This window comes from Contarinia nasturtii, unplaced genomic scaffold, assembly GCF_009176525.2.
Source record: "Contarinia nasturtii isolate CC-2019 unplaced genomic scaffold, AAFC_CNas_1.1 Cnas_scaffold_745, whole genome shotgun sequence".
NCBI lineage: Eukaryota > Metazoa > Arthropoda > Insecta > Diptera > Cecidomyiidae > Contarinia > Contarinia nasturtii.
Window position 1 is genome coordinate 888189 of NW_022198093.1, and position 23572 is coordinate 911760.

A 23572-nucleotide genomic window follows, 5' to 3' on the forward strand; every position below is an offset into this window, starting at 1 on the left:
AGTATTTTTTTATTGTTGTTAACTTTAAATCCATCCTTTGAATGTGTGCCGAGCCGGTATTGCGTAATTCACTTCGCTCTCACGAACAAGAAACGAACAAAAAGTAAATATATTCAACATATATTGAACAACATCGCAACATTGATGATCCATAATTGAAATGCAACAATTAAAATATTTAAGAAGTTCCGCGGCTGCGATGTTTGCTGTGGAGGCAATTCTTTTTTTCAACTTATTTGGGCATTTCTCACGGCACAACATTTATCTTTCGCACAAATTAAAACGAAACAATAAAAATGAATGAGCGTCATATTAAAAAGCAAATAGAAACACACACATACCATCAGTGGAACCGATGATTGAGCTGTTCAAATATGACATGTAACCCACTTGCAAACATATACCCTAAATTTAAAAGTGTTTACCCATGGACAATTTTTTTTATCTCTCTGCTTTGCTGCGCATGAATATATCTTTTTTTTGTATCAAAATCTAGATATAATTAATATGGGTTTACATGCAAAACGATTCTTCACAATGCTCAATCAATAAACTGGCCGATTTGATTGGTTCGTATTTAATGACTCGCTTATACATTTGAGTAGCACGAAAACAATGTTGTGTATTATTTTTGTGCATGCAAAAGAATAAAAAAAAATCGATTTAATTCATCGTCTGTTTAAAATTGGAATAATAAATTCGGGCAGGCAAACGTACAATATACGCACACGTTTATTGAAAATAAAAAAAGCTAAGCATGCGTTTTTATATCCAGCCGAAGAGGAGTAACATAATGTGGTTGAAACATTTGCTCGGATCAAAATGTACATAAGACGATGTTTGATCATGGTTTTTAGTATTGGTGTGTGCGTGTTCTATATACTTACCCACTTTTTTGTTGCTGCTGCCTCTCGGTATGCATTTTTTCATAACGGTGGTGAATTTCGCTGTCGTATTGTAGTAGCTCGTGTCGCATCTGAACTTTTTCGCTGCCGATCAAATCGCACTCTCTTCATTTTATTTCCACTTACGTTTGTACACTTTTAGTTCATCGTTGTGTCCGTGTGTGATATATTTTTATATATATATGATTTTTCGCTGCTTTATTGTCATTGTTATTTTCCTTTTGTAACAAGGATACCCGTACACATTTTCATGTAAATACATAAAAGGTGAACCGAAAAAAAAGGAATCCGGTGACGGGCACAGTCGATGTGCTCATTTCGAATCATCAGTTTGTTGCCATTTTGTGCGTTTGTCATTTGATATTGTGAAGAAGCAGAATAACGACGTGCTTTTTTCTCGCTCTATACCATTGACTTTGTCAAGCTTTTCAGTGACCAGTTTGTTTTTTCTTCGGGTTTAACAATACCATTTTCACCAATTAAACCCAGTCAAAGACAGTTGAACAATGCACATTAAATTTTAAATGAACAATCGATGAATACCATTGGCTATTTTAAGAGTGAATTCACACTCTTCTTTTTTGAGTAACAACCCTTTGGATTTGAAGAAAAGCTGCATATGTGAATTATAATAAAAACGTGAATTTGCTTGAATTAATCACAAATATTTTAATAAAAATTACAAAAAAAACCACACACTTTTGATGTATAAGATTGTGATATCGTGGACATAGCTGTTTTTGATATACAGACAGGGAGAGTCAGTAGACAATTTACGTAAGTGTTGTATTCTATTGTTTTTTTTTTCTTCATCTTATTCTTTTGTCGATTTGATACACTTAAGTTATATGGAATTGTGGTTTTTGGTCACATTTATTTCGCGAATAATAGATCCAAGTTGAAACAAGTTTTAAGTGGAATTTTTAATTTGCTGTGTCTAGCCATCGGTATTTTTAAATGGTTTTGCGTAATTTTGACTAACTGAAGTCATTACAATTTTTGAAATTAAGCTTGGAGTTTTTTTTTATTGAGAATTTGCTGGTTTTTCCTTATAATGCGAATATTTCTAAAGAAACACTTTAGAGAAAAACTTTGAGCACACAATAAGAAAAAATGTGGTATTTTTAATTCAATTTTGGTAGATTTAATATAAAATCAACCAACAACGAATTAAATTTACCATTTTTGACATCTCTGAGGCAAATTTTTCAAAAGTGCTTCATTACATTTACCAACTTTTCGAAACCACAGATGACCCATGAATTTGGTGAATGTAATGAAGCAATTGGTAAAACTTATTCAACAAATAGTCTCTTTTGAAAAATATGCCTCAGAGATGTCAAAAATGGTAAATTTAATTCGATGTTGGTTGATTTTATATTAAATCTACCAAAATTGAATTAAAAATACCACATTTCTTCTCTCTGTGTAGCAATGAAAGAACAAAATGCGCCATTTGTATCTAAACAATTATATCGTCTACACATTTTATGTTTGAAAATGATATATTTTCCCAATCGAATGCATAATTAACGTTTGTGTTCGTTTCCTTGTCGAATCTAAACCATTTGTGGGGGGCACATTGATGCTGAAACGTTTCACTGTCAAATTCTTGATATTTTCATGTAAATTTCTTGTATGGAAATACGGTGTTTAAAAATAAAAACCGTTATGAATATCATGTAAAAAAAAGAGAGCCGTGTTTTTTGTTGTTGTATCTGGAATAGAACATTGATAAATTCGATCAAAACACACTGTTTTGTAAAATTTATATGAAAAAATATAAAATAGTATTCAGTGAACATCTGTGAAATTCAAATATATTCATACGCCGTGAATCACACTTCAACGAAACGATGATCATTTTACAAACGTCATTATCTACCCTATGAGCATTCCGATGATTGCGTATGTTAGATCAGGTACAAAGTGCACAAATGCAGAATGTTGTTTTCATCAAAAACGTTAGATCAAAGATGAAAGCGAGAAAAACAAAATTCAAAGAACTGCGCAGTTTTAATATTGAAAATGATGAGCGACAGTCAACGTGGAAGTGATATCGTTCTTATTAATTTTTTTTTTTTCGTATTTCATTTGCATAAATTCAAATAGAGTTTGGGAAATTTTCATCTGAAAAATATGATCGGCGACAAATTTCCGACCAAATATCCGTTACATTTCATGAATATGCTTAATTTCCAAGTATTTTTCACTCTCCCGTTCAAACGCATGATTTGGATAGAAACAACAAATAAAATTCAATTTCGATGAAAAAAAAAATTCAGTGGCGCTTCATACGGTACTCCTAGTAATTTTATGATCAAATTTTGTTTATTTAGTTCAATATATAACTTGTTACGTTTTAATTCTCTGTTTGCCTTTCTCTCTCTCTTTGCTCCATCATTTTTTGATGATCGAATATATTGTGTTTACCTTCGATAAATATGATAATACTTATGAAATGTGATGTTTTGATGCGTTTCGTTTACCATTGGATTTCGAATTACTTTTGCCTTCTCTGAATTTCGTGTTGAATTTTAGATCGAACTCAAGTTTTTTTTGTCCACATCCAAACTGGTCCAATATTTGATTAGCTTGTCATGCGCTCTTCGTGCGATTACATTGAAACGATGTAAGTTAAACACCTCCACTTTGTGTAAAGAGAAAAAAGTGAAAGACAAAAAAAAACAAACAAATAATTCGATCAACATTTTAAACAAATAAAATTTTAAATTCAATGGCGGTTGACCAAATAGCTACAATTTGAATAACAATTCAAAGAACTTCAAAGAGTTTTCGGTCTACTGATGCGAATGGCATAAGTGTTATAACTATTTTACATATGTTTGTCTGTTATGCCGGTAGCCCGTGCCAGAGCTAACAATGACTTTGCCGTTGCATTGAATTCAATGTAACTTAAGTCATAGTTCCATAGTTGTCTCATTGTTTCTACCATTCAATTCAACAAAAAAATGCATTCTCAAACACCAAACGGGCACTGAGATTTGGACGACATTGATTTTCCGAATGTTTACAACTACTACCAGCGACACAAACGAAAACTCAAGATGAAAAAAATGCATTTTTCGGCTTCGTTTAGATGCGCATAATAATTATCGCAATAATTACCGAGAGTACATGTAGTTTCACGAATTCACAATTATGCAGTCGATGTTTGTAGTTTGGCTTTTGTGAATGGTGTGCAGCTGGATATGCCGCATATTGTTCCCTAATGTAAGTGTTGTTGTTGTTGTTTGTGTGCGTTTTGAATGCTTCATTTATTCTATATTTTGTCGATGCAGCCATCAAAAACTGAGCAAATCTGTTCCAATTCGTGCACCATAATGATGTTGAAGTTTGAAGTAGAGCATATGTGTGTTTTCGGTTGCGGTGGCTTGTAGCCATTGCCGTAATTCGCAAATGCATCTTGATTAAAGCCGGAAAAAAGACCAAACATTGAATGTTTTAAATAGTTTTGCGACTCCTATTGTTCGTTGATTTTTTTCGCTCTATTTTACACCATGCTGTCGATATGAACTTGAACAGCATGTCGCACTCTTAATTTGAAAGGCGAAATATGAACAACGGCGAAAAAACATATGAGCCAACTGTAAACTGTTGCCTTTTTTCATTCAATCTCTCTCTCCCTCTCTCTCTTTCCCTTTGTTGAGTCACAAAAAAAACTCTTCGACGATCATTTGACGAGTAACAAAAATGGATGCAATGAACGGTAAGCGAAACATTCGTTTGAACGATTTGTTGAGCATCGAAAACCAGTTCCCATCAAAGCACATATACACACGGCAACTGCATTAAAAACTACCACCTATTTTCATGCTTATTTATTCTTCATTGTTCACGTTAAATACACATCGAGATTTTTGACGTGCATGTTCCACTTTTAAACATGTAAAATGTTGCAGTTAGACTATGGTGCTAACAAAGGACCAGACACGGGAAAACAAACGAATAAAAAAGCAAATGGTCCAACCCACTGTGATTACTTCATAAATATTGGGAAACAACGAACGTTACAACCTCAGAGAGTAGGTATGCCATGTGTGTGTATGTGTGCACGTATAAGTGGGTTTCGCTTTTTGGTGAGAAATGTTCGGTATAACAAGGCGTTCAAAAGGAAAGATAGCAGGAATTTCTTTTATTTGAAGAACGTACAACGTATTCGATTGAGAGAGAAATCATCATTTTCCGCAATTTTATTGATAGAAATGTCGAGTGAAATGAATTAGAAAATTTGCACAATGGAATGGCCAATTTCCGCTCAAGGCTGTAATCTAATGCGACCCCTAACCGCGAATTGTTTATATATAACGGAACAAAATTACAAACTTCGAATAGGAAGTTCTAGTGATTGCTCAACATCATGCGCTATGGTTTGCCCCGTCACGTTGTGAATCAAATGAACATTCAGTACATCCATCAAATCGTTTGATTATTTTGTGTTTCTTCTTCTAAGTTTCTCATATGTTTTGGCAAGTAGAAAAGTTGCTAAAAAATACCGCCAATTTTTATACGCAGTAGATAAACATTGAATAACCTTGCGATTAACTGGCACCATAGTGACTTGTTGACATTTATTACGTTAAAATTGAGTAAATATTTTGCAAAAATCGAATATATATCTTCGGTTTGGTCGTGGATTATATGGCAACTTTTGCACACAAAAAAACGGGTATTTGTGTCAATGTGATCGACATATTTGTGAGGTGTTTTTCATTTGTTGCGTTGAATTTATTACTAACAAACAATATTCTATTTTCTTTAAATTTTATTTTGTGAAAAATGTGGAGAATTCGACGATGAACATTTACGCGTTGAAATGGAGTAAGCTTATGTCTAATCGTATTATTTGGATTGCATCATAAATTTTTTTTTCATCGCTAGATCGATTTGTGCTTGTGAAAAATGCATGGTATTCCATCTTATCGTCAAAATTCCACGGTGAATTTGTTTTGAACAAAATGATGAAAAAATACGTACACGCGTCATCCCATTTGCGACAATTGCGATTTCATTGATGTCATTGCGTTTTTTAACTCGGTCGTTATTTGTTTATTCTGTTTTTTTTTTTTTTTTTTTTTTTTCAACTCGCTCCTGGCATTATCCATTGACGATTTTAAAACTATTTAGGAGTTTTATTTTAATTTCATCTTTTTGGTTCGGCACGAGAGTGCCATTGAAAAGAGAGCATTTTGATGAGATAAAGATGTAATCAAAAACATCCTTTTCGGATTATAAACGAACCGAGAAATCGAGTGAAAAAAAGAGAGAATTTTGTCAAAGCGAAGCGAAAATGAAATGAATTCAACGAGTGAAAAATTCCCACCCTGCTGTTTTACGCACACGCACCAAATTTGACAAGAGACAAGAAGGATTAAAATTTAAATACTTTATAAATCGTTTTATTTGTTTACACACACTCGGTTTTGCTTGTGTGTATATTTGCGTGGGTTTTTTCATTATTTTGATATGTTTATTCTTCTTCTTTAAAATTCTGGCTCGTGAAAGGCTTGCGTGTGTGTGTGTGAAATTTTTTTTCTTTCGGCTCGTGCGTTCGGAAGTAAGTCGACTGCCTATCTGATTTAAAATTAGCATGTATGTACTCGAGCATTGTGCATGCGTTTTTCGATAGTTTGTGCTGTCGCAAATTAGCGATGTCGTGCTTCATTTCCATTTTTATGAAGTGGAAAATTGAAAAAGCCAAAAACCAAAAGCCGAAAAGTGCGATTATGATTAATCTTTTGCTTTGACGCCCCCTTATTATTGAGCTAAATATGTCATTATCACTCTTTCACACATTCTATCGCCGTTGTTGTCAAGATGCTCATCATTGTATTCATGTCAAACATGAAAACATGAAAATTACATAGTTGTGGTTGACAATTGGCACCCGATTTAGTTTTGGTGTGACGATGGGAAAAACACCCCTCATCACTCCAACACACAATCAATATTCAATTTAACTGGTTCAAGATGCGCTTACAACAGAATAAATGATTCATTTTTCTCTTTGTGGTTCGTGTCGTTGAGACGAACGATGACATTTCCTCATTGGATGAAATAATAATAATTTAATACGAAGGTCTTTTCGATATTCTGGTCACATTTCACGTTTTATTTTGGATGTCTCATCGATTAAGTATCTCAATCTAAGTGGCATACCATTCAAGAGTTCCTTTCGAAATTGGAACGAAAAATGTCTTGTTTGAATGAGGAAGCCATATGGCATTCAATGTTTGCCATTCACTTGCTCACTGCTTGTTACACAGTATTATATGACAATCTACGTCTTATGTTATTGTTTTCTGAGTTCCGTTTATTTAAATAGATACTTATCACTCCTCGGTCGCCTTTGCGAACTGCAATAGCTTAAAATATAGATCATTAAAATAACAGGAAACAAACCATTTAAACGAAAATAAGACATGCGAATGTGGTCGCCCATTTGATTTGTTTTATTTTGTCGTGTTGCTCCCTTCTTTTGTTGGTCGCCTTATTTCTTCGGTTGCAAACAAATATGTCTTGTTTGGTGTCAACTTATGGTCGCCTCAATCCAATTTGACGAACGTTTTTCGTTCCGCGATGATAGCGAGAGCAATGAAAGAGATGTTGTTAAAGGAAACCATCCAAACACACATACACACTACGTAATTTGTCGATTACTTTATTGCTAATCGGGTCGAATCGAACGACGTTACGACACACGTTCCACACTGATCATCATGTAAATAACATTTTATTGTTGTTATTATTGCTACCGGTTTCGACGCCCATTCCACTGCAATGTATTTTCAACGCTAATCGCTTCAAGTCAATGTTGGAATCGTGTGCCTTATTATTTATGATTGTACGCCAACAGTAAATTCACATCGAATAAACAATCGAAATGCAAACACTTACAACATTTTAGAGATTTAACGATTTCAATTGTGTCTCATGCATAATCAACCAATTCCGATTCGATGATGTTACATTTTGCGAAGCTCAATCAAACTCTCATTTCCGGTCGTTATGCATAAGCCATAAATACCATGATAACACCGTCATATTTAATATAAATGTGGCCAATCGACTTTTTCAATATCGATTCCGTCACGTTTGCTCTTCATTCAAACACAGGTAACGGAGTCACAAAAATGATAGAAAGTAAAAGCCGTGTCTAAAAATAAATTTACAAAAAAATATTATAAATTCGTTATTCTGTCAAATGTAAATTTAGATTTTCAGTCTTTCTGTTTTTTTTTATCCATCGAAAAAAAAAGTTGTGCAAACAAAGTTGGATATTAAAAAAATGAAACGAAGAAAACGATAAACAAACTGGTTTTGACTTGCGAGTTTTCGTTCGAAGAAAAAAGCATCCATTCGAAAGAATGGACGTGGTTTTTCGTTCGGCGATTTTTTTATTTGAACGAAACAAGCAAATGTACAAGCAATTTGATTGTGCTATTGTTCGTGCACACAATGCGAAAAGTGTGCCAGCGGCCAAATTATCAACTAGAGTTTTCGTTATTTATATGCACATTCTGACACACAGCCGCCACTTATGAAAATCCTTTAGCACGGTCGTACCGGCAACAACAACAACCGAAAGTGCAAGCCGTCAAATCAAACATGTAGAGATTTGCGTCGCTCAAACCACTTTGATCATGATTCATGACAAAAAGTCTTGCTCCTTTAATTGTCGTCTCTATTTCGTATTTGACATAAGTGAACGCCGCATTCTTACAAATGTACACACATCATTTTCAGAAATTCGCAATGCAAAAATGTAAACAGCAAAACAATGGATAAAAATCCGTGTAAACATATTTAATAAATTGAAACGATGCGTATATAACATTTGGAAATGAGCCCGATGATATTTGTTTAGCTCTTGTTGAACGAATATTGTGTTGTATTTTTTTCGAGCTCTTTCGCTCAGATGCTTGAGCTCCGAACAATAAAAAGCAAATCAAAATGTTGTCGCATAACGAACATATTCGCAAAGGGAATTAATAATTTGTGCATGGCGAAGAGAAAGAGAGAGAGAGAGAGAGCGAGTGATGGAGAGAAAAAAGTGGCCAAAGGGAATGAATAATGTTTACCTTTTTCTTTCTATTTTTATCGAAATGAACATGTCTAAGTGGCTGTTGCTTTTATAAGAATTCCAAATGGATGCTCGTCAAGCCGACAGTATGTACTTTAGCATGCATTTTTCATTTGACGCGTCTCATTTATCAGCCATATCAAAGAGCCGTGTGTGTGTTTCAGTCTCTCTTATTGCTTAGTAATTGCACTTTCAATTGGTTTTCGCCGTCATTTCTTCTTGATTTCGTTGAAATGTAAAGTTTGATGAAAACTAAATTTTTTCCACAATTTTTTTCTTCCTTCGCATCGAGTCACTTTCTTCGTTTGATGAAGAGACCAACTCTGTAATAGCGTCTCTTTTCATTCACATCTCAAGTGGATTCTTAAAATTTGTTAATTTTCAAATTTCTCGATGAAAGAGAGTGAAAGAGTCTTTGAATTGAATTTGTTAGAGCAAAGAACAAAAGACATTGAGAAATTGTAGTTTTCTTTTTATTCTTTCACTTTCATTCAGTAAGTATGTCATGTGCATAGTGGGTAAACAAAAAAAAAATGCCGAAATTGAAAGCTAAATTCACATCAGTTCGGGTGGAATAAATGAAAAATGTTCGATTGAATGAAATTGATAAAATTGAAGTGAATGGGAAGACGGAAGCCATTGAATGTAAGATATTCGATAAAACCGAAAGCCTACGACTGTGTAACAATGGAATGGTTTCGATCTTTGTGAAAAGTCGTAATGTAAATAGTAATTATCATCGACAAAAAGGTCGCATCACATTGAGACATTTGTGAGCGCCTCTCACACGACAAAATTCAAAACACAACCATTTTTTTGTTTTCATGATGTATTTTGTGGCGCAATTGTAACCAAATAAAGTGTGCATGGAGAAACCTTTGAACATTTGACGCACTCTTGATCTCTTTTCGCCATTTGAGCAAATACACAATTCGGCTTTTACCACTGTTTTGCATGTTGGTATCAACCACTAAACATTATTATACTAAATCAAAGAAAATGCGTAATACCTATCCGTTTTTGGGTTGTTGAAGGTCCTTCGACACCCGCCGTCGATTCTATCCGCCTTATCGCTTTGTTAGCACTGGAATACTAACTCTATCTCTCCGTTACTTGTACTATTTTTCGCTTCAGTTTTGAATTGAATTCGATTATTTGTTCAGTTGATTATATTGAAATGATGATATTTGTGCCACATCAATTGAAAGTTTGTACAAACCAGAATAAAAAAAAAAAAACATTTTAACAATAGCATTTGGCTTTGGTATTTTTTGCCATGCAAATAAGAATTACTTCTAAATGATTATTCAACACCCTTCGTGGCCAACAATGTAATAAATGTCAGTCTTATTTGGTCTGTGCATGTAATTTACGATTACGCAAAACAAACGCCACCGTTTTACTCTTCCGACGAGCCGAATATGTTCAATATGTTTATGCGAAAGCAAAGGGCGTAAAAGAACACCGTAAAAAAAGGGAACGAAAATATTTTCCACTATATTTCAAGTACGACGTCAAAAAAAACGGTTAAAAACGTGTGGTACAACAAACGTGCATGCATGTATTTGAATTGGGGTTGCGTATCCCTTTGAACTAGTATACATCTATTGAGAGAGAAACAGACAGAGAGTGGTGTCGGATAATAAAGTTGTTGGTGGGTATTGAATTAATTTATTGAATGTAAACAATATTGTTATTTACAGTTTCAATGCCTCTCGTAGCCAATTACACATTTATGACTATTCAATAGAGACGCAATCGACTCAAACATCCATAATAATCAATCCATTGGACATTTTTCTATAGCATAAATGGTCATACGCTACTAAAAGCAACTGGGCTAGTTCAAACACTTTTCACTTTTCATAAAATATACTGAAAACTGGATCATTTTCACAATCAGCTGGAGACGGGTGAGACGGAATTTTGTTTTGAGAATGCTCATAAAAAATCGTGATTTACTTTGTCTATTTCCTGCTGAATATATTACACCAGTAATGTGAGAGCTCAGATTTTCAGAGGGGGGTCATTTTCACAACTTCATTTATAACATTGACGACCAAAAAAACTCCCAGGTCTTTTTTTCGTTAAAAACCCCGATTTTTTCCAAAGCTCAGGAGGGGTAAACACCCCCTATCACCCCTTCGCACATTACACATACACCGTATAATATAATGTTTTCCTTTTCATTTAGCGTTTAGTTCAGCATAAATTAATGTGCAATTGCTCGTTATTTACGTCATATGCTATAAGTACTAAATCAACGATTTATTCAATCCGCTTGCCGCTTATCAAAATTCTAAGATCTCTGCTCATTTTTTAATCGTCACCACAAGAAAAAGTATTTACTTTGAAGGTGAAAAAAAAGAGTCTCCATTGTCATTGCATGGTTTCGAATCAGGACGTGTTCGGCGAATGTGGAGTTTAAAAGCGCACTTAACATGCACAATGGGCATTTTAATAGCAGCCATTTGTTTTGGCTTTTACCATATACTACAGCCGATCATTTTACGTTGATAGCACCCTTTATTTGAGCGAGAAGCTTTGTGTTTTCGTTTTTATTGATAACATTATCATATCACATGCTGTGTGTGTGCCTCAATGGCATTTCGTGACATATCAATTTTTGTGTGGCAAAAAGACGATGAAACAATATAAATGATTCCGTCTGACGATCAACTTAAAATTGTTCACATAAAATTGCCTAATCTGTGGCATAACATGCATAAAAAGGCTCAAAGTAGATAATGATGAATTTCGCTTCAAAAGTGGTGGCGCGTTTTTTTATCGATCGAATTCAAGGAGCATAAAACAATTTTTTAATGTTTAATCAGCGGTAGGCATATTACAGGCAGGAATCAGAGCGTGACAAACATCAAAATCGATGGTACCATTTCAGACTCTTTTCCGATGTGAAGATAAGCGGTGAAATGCGATGCAGATATCACAAAACAATTTTTTTTGTCTCTATACGAAAAATGGTTTCATAGTTAACAACTAAAAGAACCAACCGGACGTAAAAAGTGTATCTTATTTGACACACATCTGGCGATGGTGAATGAAAAAATGTAAATTCAGCTAGAATTTGAATGTGTACTATCGCCCCTGTGATGGAATTCAACTTGGACTATTATCATGCCGAAAAAAAAAGCATATCGTACATTTGCGAATGTTAATTCACGGTTACAAGAGCAAGGACATCCGCAAGCGCACGCACACGTCTCAAGATACAATAAAACCGTATAATCAAGAAACTTTTTGACAATAGCGAGACGACGAAAAGTAGAAAAAAACATACACACAACAAAACTACATGAATGATTCAGCTGGCGCTTGAAGCAGCCAGTCAACTACTCGTGCGCTATTCCATCTTAATGATTTCTTTGATACGGTAGGTTTTTTATATTTGGTAACTAGCATTGAAAGTACTTTTGTCTGTTTCGAAAGTCAGCTGTGCAGATTGAGACGAACGGAATACGAAATGAAGAGAAAAAAAAGAATCGAATCCAATTGAAATTGCATTAAAAGGTCGTAGCACTATCACACTCGAGCGTCGTGAATTCAAAACTTAACATTAACACAAGAAAATCAAAAGACATCTGACACACCCCACCGCATCAAAGGTAATGTTGTGCGTAACTCTACTACCGTTTATATTGACAAGCAAAAAAAACTGCATTTTCAACAAATTTTATGCGATTTGATCCGTTTTTCCTCTTCTTTCTCTTTCGTCCATTTATTTCTTGTTCTCTTTTATTTGGCATTGTAATAGAAACGATACCAATTTCGACAAAAACAACAACAAAAAACCGTGTTTGAATCAAAACTTGATGTGCACACTCACAAAAACGTCACACACCGGTTTGACGAGCGCTGATTTTGCTCGATGATAAAATAATTATAAATAATTATAAGGTTGTATGCGATTCAAAAGAATATGGAAAAAGAGAGAGAGAGAGAGAGAGAGAGAGAGAGCACTTATACCCAGAACGGGATACATTCAAATATGAAAATCCAAAGTTTTAAAAGTATGCATTTAACAGCCATGTAGAACGGTTCGATGTGTCATTTACTGGGCAAAAATGCTTACCTTGACTACACTATTTTTATTTGACTGCCTATTTGGCTCCTTCTTTTAAACGTGTCCTTTATGATTATATTCCCAACCGGAAGCGTTGCTTTTTGTTCAATGCTTCTGCTGCTGTCGTTGCTGTACCGATATGGTATGCTGCATGCATGTGCCGTGCACATTGATATTTATTTTATTGCACACGTTTTCACGGCAATGATTATTGTTATTATGATTCGATAGCGAACGGAGATTGAGAATAAAAGAGAGAGAGAGAGAGAGAGAAAGAAAGGAATAAAGCGAATGAAGTATTGAGAGTACCAACGAAAAAAAAAATTATGCATTTGTTGTAGTGCTTCTCGTCGATCGACCAATTGTTTATTTGACACAATGAAGAATTGCCAAGACGCGACGACGCGTGCTTCGTATCCGTTTTTCGATTGAACAATTCAAAGGACTCGTTTTTAGAATTTGTTTTTGCATCTCTCTTTCGCATCCATTTATCGAATATATTTATTTGGCATTGTGTTTGTGTGGTTGATCATTTCGTCGGGCCTTCTGTCTTTTGCCTAGATGGTACGAAAGAACATTTTACAGACGTCAATTGCTATTTTATTAAGTCGTCTCTCTGTGGATCAAATTACATGAAAATATTTTTAGCAATTTTAAATCATATATAGATTTTAAATTCAACGTTCATTGACATGTTGGCTCGTGGCAATGTTCTTTTGATTTAAGCCCACTACAATTATGTGACACACACAACAATTACACGACCCACCGAAAATCAAACGAAATCCTAATTATAAGTGCGCTTTATTTCGTCGACATTTAACGGCAAATCGAGTCACATAATGAAGAAACTCACCGTCTGTGTGAGTCACACACCGTTTGATTTTCAGATTACTTATACTTGCCCTTTATTTCAATTTGAAATGTGTGTTCGCCTATTGATGCCATAAAACACATTTCCAATTGAATATCGAAATATTTCTTGAATGGAAGAAGAAAGAAACTGTTTCTATTCAAATTCGTGTGTTTTTTTCTTCATCATCATCTTTTCTCGTTTTGTTTGTTTGATCGGTTTGGTGTGCGCGCAAATGTCTTTGGCAGACCTCAAATTAAAAGCCGAAAATTCAATGAAGCTCAGTGTCGACATATTCGAATACAATTTGTTCTATTGTCGATACAGAATCAAAATGAACATGTCAACTGGCTGCCACATACAACGATTACCAAACTACTACGTAGCAATTCATTCGTCAATGTAATTTCATGTGTTTTTTTTTTTTGTAATTTAAATCGAATAAAACGTTTAATTGGAAGCGCGAATGCATTCAACTGAATCAATTGAGAGGTTTTCCATTATGCGGGTTCAACTCCAGCTCTTTTCTTCCTAATGCAAAGTCGAGGATCAGATTTGGTGCATCGGTAATCGGTTTTTGTATTAGTAAATCGCTTTCCGCACCAAATGACATAGAGAGACAAAAAACTGAGGATAAATCGATGTCGTGATCCACATAAAAAAATGGAATTTGCGACAAACGATTATTGTTTGGGCGGAATGTGCATTGTATGATGTGCACAGAGAGATATGAATGCAATTGACGTAAAGATAGAGAGGGAGGAGGCGAAGACAATTGACAAAACGAACCAAATCCGACAATTCAATGTCTCCAGGCACATCGAAAAAGCCGATTTTGATCTAAATTAACCTAAATCTCGTAAATATTTTGCACATTACCGTTCATTTACACTAATTACACTGAGCTCAACCCCCGCAATTGCAATTTCATTCTTTTCATTCTTTTTTTTTTTGCTTTGAACACAATTTGCCGACGGAGAAGAAAGAAAAATCGGAACACAAATTCAAAGAAAGAGAGAGAGAGAGAGAGAGAGAGAACGGCTGCATTCATACGTTTTCAATATGCAATAATACTTAAAACTATTTAAACAATTGTATCAAAGCACTGCCTTAAACCGCATTGTCCTGCGCAGGAGGTCGCTTATTGCATTGAATCTTTTCAACACGAAGAAGAAAAAAAAATTGTTACCGAACCTAATGAATCCCATCCGATGACAGCGAGATAATATAACGTAATTTTGTTTTTCAATATATGGACGAAATCCTTTAAGTGACTTGAATAGAGGGACAATTGTCAATTCCACGAACGAATTACAATTCCAACTCCTGAATTACATATTAGGCAGTGATTGTTGTCAATAGTTTTCCGGCTTGGTTTGCGAGTCATTCATTTAGTTACATTTAATTATGTAACACTGACTCTTTTCGAAGTGGATTGCAATCCACATTGACCGAATCTCATTGCCACATGACAGAATATGAAATATAACATTGACGAACCGGTTTGCATCGATACAAAAACGGGTTGAATCGATTAAGGCGATGGCATTGATATGTGGCATCATTTTTGATCAACAATTGAAGCGATTGTTTTGCCCAAACACCCGAAACAATGCGATGCAATTGTTTTGTGAACAATGTCATTTGGCTTTGTGAGTATTGAAAATGTTTCTCATAAGCAGATTGTCCATATTATCCTTTAGCCGTAACAGAGCAGAAGAGTTATTTATCTATAATTGACCAGATTTATCTCTACAAGAACACTACATATGCATGCTTGGAAATGTCATCTCTATCTCTATCTAATTTTCGTGTCCAAACTGTATCAATCCATAAGAAGCGATCGATACTGGTGTAGTATGTTGTTGGTCAGTGTTGTTTTTCTCTTTTTTTTTTTTCTTCTTTTGTTAAAACGAAAAGCAAACTCAATAACACGATAATTTGCCAAGCCATTCCCATGCAGTCATTCATCTACCTACATAATATGTCAATAGGCTTGAGTTCCTATTCAAAGGTTTAAAAGATTACACACCGACAAACACACTCAATCGCAGCAGTTAGATTTTTTTTACCAGAGCATTGCGATCAATGTGCACAGCACCGAAAAAAAATTGGAACAAAATTTCTCTTTTTCACTTCATACATTTTTTTTTTTTGTTGAATTAGATGTTATTTTGTTGTAAAACATCGAAAAATTGCGACCAAAATAATGCGAAAAAGAAAGAGAAGCGAGGGAGACGAAGAGAGATAAAATAGAATCGAAACATCGGTGCGTGTATGAATATGGGATTATGGATGTTTTGCAAGGATTTAGATCGACTGTTTCTTTTCTTCATCCACTTTGTTTTTGAGTTTCACCAAGCTGTTTGTTGCCGTTGTTACTATAAACAAGCCGATTTATGATATTATTGAGATTTTCCTTTTTCGTTCAATCATTCGCAATCACAGCACTACACATACATATATTCCAGCGGAGAGTTTTTTCTTTCTCGTACTAGTTCATGTCAAAACATACGAGTTTTGTTTATCTTTGTTACGAACTATGTTCGTTTTCATTGTTTCTCACAATTTTAAAATTGAGATTATCTGCCCACCGTTTTAAATGTTACATCTGATTCACATTGATTGTGTATATCTAACAATTTCCTTTTGCCAACCTCTTTTCCTTTTGTCCATTCATCGTCTTTTTTTCCCATTCAATTTGTCGACAACTTTGATATGGATCTAAAACGGAAAAATTTATTGGTTTATTGAGGCGATCTTAATTTAGCTCTAATTTGCTTCTGGTTTTTTTTTTCATGCTGCTTATGTGTGGCAAGGGTCAGTGGGAAAAAGGACCATCGACGATGGAAAAAAAAATTGTGTTGCTGTTTTGTGCAATTTTTCTGTTGTCAAATTCATAACGATCGATTTGTTTGTTGAATCAATATTCGAGTGTGGTTTTCAGTTGAAAGTAATTTAAAAATTACACGACCCGCATATTTACTTCTTCTTTGCCATTTTTGGTGTTGCTTGTGGTTTTCTTTAGAACGTTTTTCCTTGAAATGAGAAACAAAAATAATGATTACGATGCAATTGCAAGCTGCACCGTCGTCTTGAGCTCCAAAATAGAAATTGAACCCTGACCGGTGAATTTATTTCATGGAACGAGTGAAGCGTACGTTTTCACAGAAGATCCATTCAAAACGGTTGTTTGCTTATTTACCTATGCTGTATGCAGTAGCACACACGCATTAATTTTCTATTCGGTTTTTTTTTTTTTGTAAATGAGTTCTTCAACAATGCGGAACTGAACAAAAAAAACCAATATTATTTGTACAAATAAGAGAGTAAATATTTTCACACTTTTGACTAAAATTAACAAGAAGTTCAGCCATTGTTTGTGATCATAACACGCATTACAGCATTATACTTGTGTATAAGAGATTTTTCTTCTTTGGTATTTATGGATTAGATGGATCATTGTAATCGCTTACTTATTTACCGCTTTTTGGTGTATAACTTCTTTGAATGGCCGAGTTCTATTTTGCGGAAGAGAGATGTGCCGTTGTACAAACAGATCATATGTATGGTTTATACCATTCAAGTTGACAAACACATTTTGACGGAAAAAAAATTCAAATATTTTTTTTAATTCCGATAGAGAGAGAGAGAGAGAGAGAGAGAGAGAGAGAAAGGAAGAAAAAAACGTATTTTCATTCATTATCCAAAAACCGATGTGTCCTAGATTCATTTCGATTGCTTAGATTATTACCAATTCAATTCATTTTCAATTTCCCAATAGGAAAAAAGTCCAAAAAATAAGACACCAGAAATCATTTGCAATAACGATTGGGTAACAGTATAAATTTACCGTTCAAATAAAATGGTACATCTTCTTTACTTGTATTTTTTGTGCTGTCTCTCAATTTCTCACAATGAGCACCGAGTATTTGGCAAAAGATGTGCAAATAATGAGAAAAAAATGGCACATTTTATTTTATTTGCTTAGATTTGTATTTTGCACCATTGATATTGTCATGTGATGCGATGACAGTGCGCGAAAAATCGACGATGGAAAAAAACGAATAAAAAAAATTAACAACAACATACGAATGTAACGAATCATCAAATCGTCAGTTGTAGAGAAAGAAGAGGGCGGTAACATTTTCCAAGTGTGGTTCGTTTTCATATTGTACATCATATCGTTTTTTGGCACAGAACGAGCAGTTCACACACACACACACAGAAATAAACATCAACTCTATTGCCTGTGTACATTATATACGTGAGTTTTTATGTATGTGAAAGATGGTTTTGTGAACAGAGCAGCGCTTCTCGGGCATAATACGCGCATCAGCTCATCATTGTAACATTGCCGTTGATGTAGTTAGTGAGCGAAGTAGAAAGAGCGAAAAGAGAGAGAGAGAGATACAAACACTCGAAGTTTTTGTTGGCAGTGCGAAAGCAGGATCGATGTGCATATATGTATGTACTTAAAGCGTATAGTACTGTCGAATGTGTGCTCGGTTTATTGTTTGGTACGGTTCTGCAAAGTGGTCGTATATGTTTTCCTTTGCTCTATTTTTCGGTTCTCAGCAATAAGAACGGCGAACGGGGCAAATGCTCGTAGACAAGTACACATGTACATGCACACAGTTTGAGCAGAGAAGTAGCAGAGCAAAGCAGAAACGGTAGTCGATGATAATATGCGCCTTTTACGGTTTTTCATTTCAATTTGGAATGCTCAACGAGAACGAACGCTTTTGTGCAACAACGCTCGAATAAATATTTTTTTGTAAATTAGACCCTCCGATAAATAAAATAAACGAACAACGATAACAATAGTTGAGTTTCAGCGACGAATGTACAATCACATTTTCAAGTGAAATAGTAATTGAAAAATAAACTTTTTACCAAAAAAAAAAAAATTAAAGTTCATTTGCTCGTTTGCGTGTTTATCATATGTTGATTCAATTCTAAGTTTTCTTTAAATACGATATAAATAAACAAGTTTTTTTTTCTTCGAAAGACACTTTTCGTGCCATTTAAATTTCGCATTTTGAGAAATTTTTGGTGATTTAAATTCAGTGACTGCAGCAGTAATCGATTCCAGTTTTCACCAAACGGGTGATCTTTGACGCAGTTATGGTCTATTTTGTAGGTCAATTTTTTTATTATTCTATTTTTAAGAACGGACGAATTGATCATAGTCATTTTTCGTAATCAATTCGATTGATCTTCTTTTTGAGCAAATTTAAGCGAAAAAAACGTAATTTGAATTTGAGCTTCATCGTTTCGATATTTTTTCAAAACTTTTTTTTTATTGCTACAGCAAAACATATTCGAATGAATTGAATTTTATTGAATTATCATAATTGAATGAAACATGTAAACCCCACATTGCTGGCTGTAAACATTTGTTCGTAAGAATTTGAAAAGAAGTGTGTGTTCGTCATAGGAAATTAAAAACAAAATGTTTTTGTAACATTTTATTATCAAATTTTTACCTTTTGAGTGGAAAAAAACTCAGTTGTTTATCCGCAGTTTATAAAAATCAGTATATTAGAACGCTACTGGGGATAATAATGATCAAGATAACAATTTTAGAGGTTTTTCAGCTGAATTTAATCGATTGAAATTTTAATTTACTTTAGCCTATTTTGGCTGAATTTTGCCTCAAATTAGTCGACCATACCGACTAAGGTTGACTGATTTTCATGAAAATTCACATAGTTAGTTGGTCGGACAAGATATTTTGCGAAGAGATTCCAATCTTCATGGATCTTGAAAAATCCCGATCAATTTTCCAAAGACACTAATACACCCCACACAAGTATTCGACACTATTGACTTCAATTATTCCAGTTTACCAGCTCGTTGAGCACTGCCAATCTGTTTCAATAAAGCCCCCATATTTTTCATTTTTTTAGTCAAAACATTTTCAGTTTTTTTTTTATTAATGTCTTTGTGTGCGAACACGTTGAAAAACCATATTTATATCAAAATATCACACACATGAATGAAATACTCGATGCGCGAAACAAAAACGATCCACAACAAGACCGTGAAAAGATTTTAATTTATTGGGGTGTAAAATGCAAACAAGCAGAACAAATGTCGATATCGCAAAAGTATGATGATTTACAAAAGTTAAAATAAGAACAATAGAATTCAAGTACAAAAGTGAAAAAGGGTTTTTTTTCTTCATTCAAATCATTTGGCGTATGAATGAATGAATTAAATGGTTTCGCGGTTTTCTTACATCATATTTTTTTTTCCTCTTGTAAAAAATTGTTTGCATGCAATATCATTGTTGTTTTTTATTGTGTGTGAAAACATTTTGAGGTAATTTCACTTACACACAGGACCGAAAAAAAAGAGTCTCACTTTATGTGTTGAGGTTTTTCTTTTCATTATTATTAAAAATGAGCTCACGAGTGATAGAATTGATGCGAGTATTAAAAATCCCTCGATTGCTTTTTGTTTCCTTTTGTTTGAGCGTAGAGTGAAAGCGAAATATTTGTTTTGATTTGAAAAAACTTATGTCAATTCACATCAATTTGCATACGCCTTGTGGTGCCATGTCCCATTTAAAAATCACAACAAATTAATAACACTTCGATGAATTCCAATTGAATACGATGCATAAATAATGCAAAATTTCTTTTCACTCTTTCTGATTAAATTCAATTTTTCAATAATTATTTTTGTGTCCCGCGGTGCGATTGCGTTTCATCCTTTATTCGGTTTTTTTTCGATTTAAATTTCTTTTGTCACACAAAACGCAGCATATTAAATTTTTTGGTTGTTTTTTCGGTTTAATTTTAGATTTCATCTGGTATGCAACCACGTAGCCCATCAGGCGTTCCACTAACGTCGAAAAGTCCAATTATGGAAACAGCAGCAAATAGTACACATTCAATAACATCCTCACCACTATCATCGCCATCAATTATGACAATTTCGCCATCGAACACATCGGCACAACAGCCATCGCAGCAACGAACATCATTGCCGTTGAAATTTTCAATAGCAAAAATTATGGAACCCGATTCAAAACGATCATCGTCCAGCCCAGTGTCCAGTGCAACAGTTCGTAATGCAATGGCCGACGATGACTCCAGTTCAGCATCTGATGTTGAAGTCATTTCAATGTCATCGTCCACCACTTATGATTCAGCATTCAAAAAATATATACCAAAATCGACGGCATCTTCATCGATCCCATCGACCATTGGCGGTATTCAAGATAGAGTACAACATTTTGTGAGCAGCCGACATCAGGAATTAATTAATCAATATCCATTACTTTATTATCCGGGTCAATTGATGTGCGCTGCTGCCCAATATGCTGCCCTCACACAACACACAAATGCCGTTTCATCGTTGCTTAGCGCTAATGCAGCGCAACCACCATTCGATCTTAGATCGTTAAGCTCATCGATTTCACATTTTCAATCACAATCGATGCGACAATCAATTCTAAACGAAAAACTCTCACCTTCGCCCATTTCACCGACATCGTCTAACAATTTACCAACGCTACGCAACAATATTACACCACCAAAAAATCATTCGCCATCATCAACGGGAAGTGCCAGCGCCAATTCAAATGCCGCCAATCAGAAACAAAAAACATTCGCTTGCCCGGAATGCGGCAAAGTGTTTAATGCCCATTATAATTTAACGCGTCACATGCCGGTTCATACGGGTGCAAGACCTTTTATCTGCAAAATTTGCGGCAAAGGCTTTCGTCAGGCGTCAACTCTATGCCGTCATAAGTAAGTTTTTATTACTTTTTTACAACAGATTTTCGTCTTCCGAAATATAAAAAAAGAGAGAAAAACGTAAACCATCGATTTTTACTAATTTAATGTATTTTCTTCAAACAGAATTATTCACACCTCCGACAAACCGCACAAATGCCAAACATGCGGAAAAGCATTCAATCGTTCATCAACGCTAAATACGCACATTCGAATTCACAACGGCTACAAGCCATACAAATGTGAATACTGCGGCAAAGGTGAGACAAAATTTCCTTTCTTTGAGCCAAATAAAACATTTCTTCTTCTTCTTCTTTTTGAAGAAATGCCATTTCCTTCTTTCGATTGCCTTTTAACTAAAATTATTTGTGTTTTTTTTATGTTTCATTCAAAAATAGGTTTCCACCAAAAGGGCAACTATAAGAATCATAAGCTAACGCACAGCGGTGAAAAGGCGTATAAATGTAACATTTGTAACAAGGCTTTCCATCAAATTTACAATTTAACATTCCACATGCATACACATAACGAAAAGAAACCGTACACCTGTAGCGTATGCTTCAAAGGATTCTGTCGTAATTTTGATTTGAAAAAGCACATCCGAAAGATCCATACCGAAACTGGTTCGTCGCGGAATCGATTGTTTGCCAGTCATTTGGGTCAACATGCGCTTCGGCAACGGGTCACCCGATCAGCCACAACGAATCCACCGGTCACCGTTGAAAGTTCACAGCATTCATCAATTTGGCAGGCAACAAACCTAATCGGATCATCGAGTATTATGCGTGGCAACATGCAATCGTCGCCAAACGATGGGCCTCGATCACCAAATGCCGATTATCAAATGCCACCTTTTATTCTTCCCGGCCAAATCAATGGCAATGAAAAAATCGATTCAAATGCTCCGTTCATCGCCAAAGTATTTTGACATCGATACTATACAAATAACGGAAAGTATATGTCGATGAATTAAAATAAATTTTGGATGTGCATAGTATTTTTTGTTCGTTCATTTGAGTAAAAGGAAAAAAAAAACATTTAGATTGATTTCAATTTTCCAGTGCAATATAAAAATTTACATGAAAAACACATTGATAGAAAAGGAATTTTACTTTCATTTTTCTCATATTTAAAATGAGGATTTTTCGATTTTAAGATAGTTTCAAGTACACATAAAAATAAATTCCTCATTTTCTTTCTCGCTTCACATTTATTGCGCAATACCATTTTCTCACCTCATGTAGATAGCTCCAGAATTGTAAGAGAATAAAAAGAAAGAAAACATGAATTGATCCAATTTAGTGAATTATTTTTCTTCTTTCTTTTAAATGAATCTAGTGGATTCATAGGTGTGTAAGTGCAAAACACAAAAAAAAAAAACTATATCAATAGATGAATTGTATTTGGAGTTTATCTCGCAGTCATTATAAGCATAAAATTCTATTGTATTATTATTAAGGGGAAAAACACAGTAAAATATATATATATATAATAATTTAAATGAAAATGACAAAACAATGTACAATTGATTTTACCAGAAATATATACAAAACTTATTGAAAAACCAATTTGCAATCTTTTTCATTGTAATTCAGCAGCTGATTTTGATTTCAAAACAAGTTTGGTAAGATCGGCTTCAATTTAACTTTTTGGAGTTCAAACATACGATAAGCACTCTCAATTACTTGCAATTTCTGTTCAATTAATCAACACTTGGATAAATTCAGTGGTAATGTTGAGCACTATTTATCACTAACATGTGGGTACGGATTTACAGTTATGCCTGCCTCTAACCATGAATTATGGTTCGCGGTCGGTAAGTTGGGGGGTCCGTCAATGGATGGAAAAATTGAAGGGGAAACATTTTTCGATTTTTTTCCA

At 34.5% G+C, this 23572-nt stretch overlaps 1 protein-coding gene across 2 annotated transcripts; it reads left to right on the forward strand.

The window, feature by feature from the left end:
* The first annotated feature begins 1215 nt into the window (after positions 1-1215).
* On the forward strand, positions 1216-23077 carry LOC116341577 (fez family zinc finger protein erm-like). Of its 2 annotated transcripts, none has more exons than XM_031768723.1 (4): positions 1216-1682; positions 20754-21706; positions 21818-21951; positions 22090-23077. In XM_031768723.1, exons 2-4 carry the CDS (start codon positions 20766-20768, stop codon positions 22617-22619), a joined length of 1605 nt encoding a protein of 534 aa, XP_031624583.1. In that variant the 5' UTR covers positions 1216-1682; positions 20754-20765; the 3' UTR covers positions 22620-23077. The 2 variants fall into 2 exon arrangements, with proteins under 2 accessions (XP_031624583.1, XP_031624582.1); XM_031768722.1 differs by lacking the exon at positions 1216-1682 and adding an exon at positions 18568-19082.
* Positions 23078-23572: the final 495 nt, after the last annotated feature.

Excerpts from the sequence above, each read along its gene's own strand:
- LOC116341577 (XM_031768722.1), top strand. Across the intron at positions 21,707-21,817 it reads TCAACTCTATGCCGTCATAA|AATTATTCACACCTCCGACA; the intron begins GTAAGTTTTTAT and ends TTCTTCAAACAG. Across the intron at positions 21,952-22,089 it reads ATGTGAATACTGCGGCAAAG|GTTTCCACCAAAAGGGCAAC; the intron begins GTGAGACAAAAT and ends ATTCAAAAATAG.